Source organism: Alnus glutinosa, chromosome 4 (genome assembly GCF_958979055.1).
Source record: "Alnus glutinosa chromosome 4, dhAlnGlut1.1, whole genome shotgun sequence".
In the NCBI taxonomy this organism is placed as follows: domain Eukaryota; kingdom Viridiplantae; phylum Streptophyta; class Magnoliopsida; order Fagales; family Betulaceae; genus Alnus; species Alnus glutinosa.
In genome coordinates, this window is record NC_084889.1 from 26,894,039 (window position 1) to 26,901,171 (window position 7,133).

Here is a 7,133-nt window from a genome sequence, read left to right on the forward strand (position 1 = left end):
TCAAACATCAACTATTTAACAAGCTTTGAAGCATCTAACAATTCATTCTAACAAACAAGAATTGAAATTGAATGCATATCGTGTTTCCATAATAAATTGAATCTGAAATGCACAATTTAACAAGCTTTGAAATACTGAATTTGATGAGCCTAAAATCTCAAGTCCCTTATTTCAGCATTTATCCCCTCTTGCTTCCAATCCATACTAAAATTTACAAAGCATTTACAACACAAACCCAGTTAGCAAAATTGTTTTTTTTTCGTCCTTTTCATTACAATTTATAGAGACTATACAGTAGGCTATACATGGTGAAATTCCCTTGGGTTAATCTTTCCAAACCATGGATAATACAAGCAATAGCTCTCCCAGCTAGTTATAAGAAAATAGTCATGAAAAGAGTTGAGAGAATCACCTAACTAAACATGCATAAGATAAATATCGCTCAAGAGTATTTCCAAACAATATTCAATCATTTCTAGAGAATCAAAGCCTCAATCAAGGAGGTTGTTGACCTTCCTTATAAGCCCAACGTGAGCTGTCCATAATGGTAGGAGTTGGTGCCTTATCAGAATTAAGATCAGCCTAGCTAACAAAATCTGCGGCCATTCTTCCAAGAAATATCACATGGAAGCACAAAAAAGAGAGACAAAAATAAAACCCATTTACCAAATCGAAATTACCGGATACTCAGCCAAATCGAAACTACCAAATACACTCAGAGAGAGAGGAAGAGATTTAAAACCCACAAACCAAAATCAAAATCTGAGATTCCGAATCAAAACCCATAAACTAAATCAAACTTAGGATTCAGAAACTTGCAAGAGGTGATCTATGAGGCGTGAATGAGCTTTTCTGCTACGGCTTCAGGAGAGAACGCGGGAAGCAAGGGCGGAGCCAGCATTTGGGATTTAGGGGGGCCAAATTGAAAAAATAAATAAATAAATTATGAGGGCAAAACTTTAAAAAATAAAATAAAATTAGAGGTAAAATTTATTTATTTTGGGAAAACCTTGGGTCTAGGCCCCCCAAAGATCAAGGTGACTCCACCTCTAACGGGAAGACTGAATAAACAAATGAAAAATATGAAAAGACGAAAGAAATTTGGTTCCGCAGACCAGATGAGCATGTCTGGCAATAAACAAATTTACTGTAGCACTAACAAGCTTGTTACAAACGAGATTTTGGGGAAACTTGGCTAAATTTGGCGAAACCTTTACTTTAACGAGCTTGCTGCAAATGCTTTAAGGGTTTAACGTGTAGATATAGGCCATATGTCAAACTACTTTAATCTCTGTCTCTTTCATTTATCTCTTTATATTATTATCAGTTTCTATACTCCTTGAGGAGTATGGGTCTAGCTTGGTTTTGGAGACTGGTGTCGGGGGCTCGGAGGTGGGTGTGGGGGGTTCGGTGGTGGTGGTGGGATTAGAATGAATGGAAAAAGTGACAAAAGGGGTTGATGGGTTGGTTTGGTTTAAAAATCATGTGTTTCAATCTCTAGTATATTTTGTGTTTTTAGCTGACGTGGCAAATTTGTATCGGAGGTTGTATAAGTGGGCTTTTACAACACATCGGCTATAAGGTTTTCTCTTACCTTTCATGAGCAACTTTGTATACTACTATTTGGGACATTAACTTGTAGTATTCATTTTTTCATAAGAGTTAAAATGTGATATCATACATGTAAAATCTATTTTTTGCATCACATTTTCTATGGCATAATTGTTTCTATTTGAGAATATGGCACAACCACACCAGAGATTTGTACATCACATTTTGAAGGCAAAGTTTTGGTATTTGGAAAAACGACAACAACAAAAAGGTCACTTAAAGATGGTGAACGGGAAATTCATTATATATGAGAACAAGATAGAGAAGTGAAAAGAGCTCCAACAGTTTAAACGAATTGCATAGTACGGAGAGAATGAGCTTGTTGTTAAGGAAAGAGCTAGGGGTGACAATTCGTGTTCACATGCCGGGGTTCAGGTCGTGTCGAGGCATTTAGTGTTAAATTAGCAAGTTGTGACAATGATTGCCACCAGTGAGATACATCAATGAGTGCTAGTGCCTTGATGGAGCAAATTGATCATTCAAAACAGTAGAGACGTATACCGCGTTAATACGGATGATTTATCTGTTAAGATTGACTGATGGAGGACCACTGACATTTGATAATATGATTCTGAATTTAGATAATGGTGTACAAACTGAGTCAATATATGTGTTTGCAGCTGCAGATTATTGGTCTGACAAATAAGTCTGGAGGGATTGCCTCCATTACTGAAATAACTCGGACGGCAATCATATGTACATGTTTTACAATGATCCTTATTGGGGATAACAGGACAGCTTGAAAATTAGCAAATCAGGATTCCATTTCATCATAATTGCCATAGAGAAGAAAAAAAACTGATGAACCACATAAAGGAGTATAAAGAAACGAAACTTGGCAAGTCAAAGAATCGTCCAGCACTAATGCATCTTCAATCCGCCGCTGCTTTCTTCCCCGCTTGCTCTATACCTTGCACAGATTGTAAATGCCTTAAAACAACCGCAAATCGGCACCATCAACAGTTAATTTTTCCAAATACACAAAAGCAATGCACTGCCAATCAAAAGCTTAAACCATATAACAACTACAAACAAGTTAATGACTTCTTGCACAGACGGAATGATTAATGATCGAAGTCAAGCAAATCAAGAAAATCATGCACTTCAATCCAGCCCAAACCTTAAATCATACTATGATATTACCATCCCATTTACTATCTCATTGTTCAATTCAATATCTCCATTCGGGTTCTTGTACACTAGGTGTGAACGATATATAACCTAAAAGTTATTTCCCTCTCTGTTTGGTCTGGAACCCAAGTTGATAAGGACATGATTATTGTAATAGAAATTCCAGAAAACTGCAGTCAATTTCAGATCTTTTTCCCATTCATATTGCACGCATTACTGATAGCTAAAAAGAAGTTAGGTACTTGGAATTAAGGGCAATTAGGGAAGAGGAAAGCGATAGGACAGCGAGCAAGAAGATGACAAGGGAAAGATTGGGAAGCAACTTGCAGCATATTCTATGTAAGGCCCAGATGAACCTTCCAGAAACTAAGAATGTTAAAGACACCCTCCAAAGAGAGTAAAGAATATATGGAAAAGACTACAACAATAAGCACCACAAACGTATATAATATGTTGCTACAGAGTCATTTGCCTCCAATACAATCGCACTGTAAACACTTTACCACAACAGATGGATATAAAGCTTCAAACATTGTTAGATATTCCATGAAGAATCATGCACATAAATAACTTCAGACATGAACCCAACTTAGATGAAAATTGCGATTATAGCATGAGTCTCTTATCAAGATTAAAGTATTCACAAAAAGTTTTAATCTCACCAGTTTACCCTTTCTTGTGGAAGACTACGACTGTAGAAAGGAAATTCAAAGAGAAAAGTTGCTTTGAACCATAAGGGTAAATTCCCATATACTACTGGTGGCAGTAGAATTAGAGGGCTGCAACATAACATGTTAATATTAGCTACATTCTCCTCCAAAATACACTTAAAACAAAAACAGAAGTAAAGATGAATATAACCTAGTTGTTCTTTTATAAAGCATATATCCAGCTTCATTTCCAAACTTCTTATCTGCCGATTCCTGTTTTCATTTGTGCAGTGCATCATAATCCAATTCAGAAAATGGTGAATATTGGAATAAAATCAGAAGCAAGAAGACCCAAACCTCAAGCAATGGTATGCCACTGATGAAAAGAAGCAACAATGTGAGGAAGATTGGCCCAAGGATTACAAGCCACTCAGCACCTTCCAGTACCGGTGTGGAAGCCACAAATATTCCCCACCAGAGAAAAATCTGAGCTCAACATTCATCAAGCTCCCATTATTTGATGGAAATGGAATCAAGGTAAATAATGTAACAAAGTTGTTCAATGACTGATGCGTCATATAAGTGTGCTGATCGTGAGGTATGAGGCAAGCATATGGAACAAGACTCCCAGAACCAAAGAAATAATTCTAGTCACTTCCTCAAAGAAGTTAACAAATTTAGTATTAGTAAACTATCAATTTTTCTAAAAAAGTATCAGTCTTCTAGTGCCACAATACTGGAGATTCATATCTAAGATATAGTTCCACCCAAAATCAAACAGCCTAAATGAACATAATGTCCAATATATTCAGCTGAAAGAAGTCCAGTAGTTGCAAATTATGAATGGTTGATACAGATCCATATGGAGGTGCTTATAGTAAAGATAGTAAAGAATAAGAAGCACATAAACTTTAAAGTGGTGAAGCTTGCATCTATTACGCAACAATAACCATGAAAGAGATATCATCAATTACATATGAGATTGATATAAAGGTATAACTTAAGTTCTGTTGTAGTAACACCATCACATATTTCTAAGAAGCATCAAGAACAGCTGCATGTAGCTACCAGTGCTAGAAGTAGTGGGATTTGAATGAAATAGAAGCACTAACCTCGCCAAAATAGTTTGGATGACGAGAGTATTGCCAGATTCCAACATTGCACCATTTCCCTCTATTTTCTGGAGAGTTTTTGAATGCCAATTTTTGCTGATCAGCTGTTGCTTCAGCCAAAAAACCCACGGTCCACATAATCCAGCCAATTATGTCTGCAGCCTGGAGAGATGGATTTCTTGAGCTTGAATTAACCATTGTGACAGGCAAACTAACTGTCCACACCCAGACAGCCTGCAGTGAAGGGGAAAAACTAGGTTGTAAATAACAATTTGAATGTTTAAATTACAGCCACTCCAACCGGCCCCCACAAACTAAAAGCATCAATCCACAGCTGTAGCTAATCCAAAATAGAAAATAGAGAAAGCTATAAAAACCTGAAATATCCAGAATATTGCCAGCTTTCCCAAATTACTACGCATTTCATCAAAACGTCTATCCTCCCCCCACTGCAAGATCCTAATCATATCGACCAGAAAATAAAAATCAAATAGAAAGTTGATATCTAGATAATACTGTAATAAACAGCAACAATGTCTTTAAGCTTCGGCCAGGCCCTAAGGATAAGAATATGTAATAGCAGCAGTAGTAATAGTAGTAAGTTGAAGTTTTTTGATAAGTATATAAACTAATTTAGAAATACCAAATAGGTGCAACCCAAAAACCCAAGTATATGGAAGTACACAGGGGAAGACACCTTCATTAATGACATTTTGGAAAGAAAAAAGAAATAGTTTTACAATCTAAAAGCAAAAGTGACTAAAAGAGCTAATTGATTCCATCAAACCACTATGGTCTAAACGAAGCAGGGGCCCAAGTCAGCAAAAAAAAAAAACTGCCTATAACATAACAAAGGACATGGCCCAAGGTAGAGGTGAATGGTAGAGAATTTCATCTAAGAGACTCCAAGTGGTTGGAAAACTGAGGCTTTGTCAAGTCAAGTCTGAAAAAATGAAATCAAGTTGTACATTTGATGACCTGACTATAGCTTGTAAATAAACACTAGCCTAGCTACTAATAAAATTCATTCACGTTAGAATCAGAATTTTCATCCAGAGAAGAAATGAAACTAGAAGAAGTCTGCTTTATGCAATGTTACATTAATCATACCTCATTAACAGAAACAGTCCCAGGCGAATACCCCATATTACTACAAGTAAAGTCAAGACTATCTGAAAAACAGAGCAGCAAAGTGATATGCAGTGAGGCTATGTTCAAGTTCAACAACACACTGAGCCACATAAGGTATATATTGCACTTAAGGAATATAAATTCCAATTATTTATGAAAACCTGACCAGAGAGAAAACGAATTTATCAAAATATATATATATATATATATATAAAAATTCAAATTTCATTTTAATCATAATGCAGTACATTTACCTTATGTGCCTTTCAGAATTAAAACCAGGAGATATTACCTGTCTAAAATTCCATGTGCCTTTCAGAATCAGAGTCAATATTGCAATTAACACAAAATTTGTGCTTCCTGTAAATTGAATGGAAGAAAAATAAAATTTAAAAAAAAAAAAGAAAAAGCTGGAAGTAACATATAGTCAGCAAAAACTGAAATTATATTATAATAGACGACTGTCCCATCATTTCTTCTTCTCTTCTTTTCTTGGTAGACATGTTCAAAGAGCTCAGTAAGGAAACAAATTCACTTTCACTAGTGTTTTCCAACCATTTCTCAGCAACCAAACAAGAACCCATTTCTTTTTCAAATCCGAGAAAGCAAAGAAATTAAAAGATAAGGAGAGAAAGAACAAGATACCGGCAAAGTCAGTGACTTTATCGAATTTGAGAAGGGCTGTGACTATAAAGAACAATAGCTGATACCCCACCTGCAATACCCATCAAACTTCTTTCATCTTTCAAGACTAAAAACTCAGACATGAAAAGTAGTCAAGCAGAGAGAGAGAGAGAGTTTACAGTGACAATGGCAGTTAGGCTTAAGAAATGGGAGTCGATAACGGTTCCCATGATGATGACGCTATGTCTTTTCTCTGCTCCTATCTCTCTATGCTACTGCTGATGCTTGTCAGCTCGCGGCTTTTGTATCAGGATTTTAATTCTTTTTAATTAAATGGATTTATTTAATTAAAATATATTATAGAAAGAAAAAAAAAAATAAAAAATTGGGTTTTCGGCGTTCTCTCTTCATCCATTCGAGGCTTGTGGTTGGGATATCAGCAACGTTGCCCTTGGGATGAAATAACTGACTTTTAAGATTTGAAAGTTCTGATCCTATCTACGGGTAAGCTTGGTAAGTGCCGGAAAATAACATAGTAGGTTTGTTAATTTTAAAATTAATAAAAAGTGATGATGTGATATAAAGTAAAAAAAATTATATAGAAAAGTGAAAAAATTTTATATTGTGATGAAATTTTTTATTTGAATAGTAATAAAAAATTATTAATGTAATATAAAAAGTAAAAAAAGTGAGAATGTTTTGATGTGGATAATGCGGATTGTTATTGGAAAATGTAAAAATTAAAAAAAAAAAAAAATGTGAATAGTGACGGCTCACTATTTTTGTTATGCTCCGAAGCTTGCCAAACAACGCCTATATTTGCATTTGCCTACTGATGCTTTCCATTCTCTCAAAGTTTATTTATTATGGTCAC

At 35.4% G+C, this 7,133-nt stretch overlaps 1 protein-coding gene across 2 annotated transcripts; it reads right to left on the reverse strand.

The window, feature by feature from the left end:
• Positions 1–2,208: 2,208 nt before the first annotated feature.
• LOC133866536 (uncharacterized) lies at positions 2,209–6,611 on the reverse strand. 2 transcript variants are annotated; one of them, XM_062303091.1, is made up of 10 exons: positions 6,439–6,611; positions 6,281–6,350; positions 5,928–5,995; positions 5,615–5,676; positions 4,882–4,963; positions 4,505–4,738; positions 3,750–3,878; positions 3,604–3,665; positions 3,405–3,521; positions 2,209–2,521 (listed from the first exon to the last, which is right to left on the reverse strand). In XM_062303091.1, the coding sequence occupies exons 1-10, from the start codon at positions 6,487–6,489 to the stop codon at positions 2,473–2,475; spliced, it is 924 nt and encodes a 307-aa protein (XP_062159075.1). In that variant the 5' UTR covers positions 6,490–6,611; the 3' UTR covers positions 2,209–2,472. The 2 variants fall into 2 exon arrangements, with proteins under 2 accessions (XP_062159075.1, XP_062159076.1); XM_062303092.1 differs by having other exon boundaries at positions 2,209–2,515; positions 6,439–6,609.
• Positions 6,612–7,133: the final 522 nt, after the last annotated feature.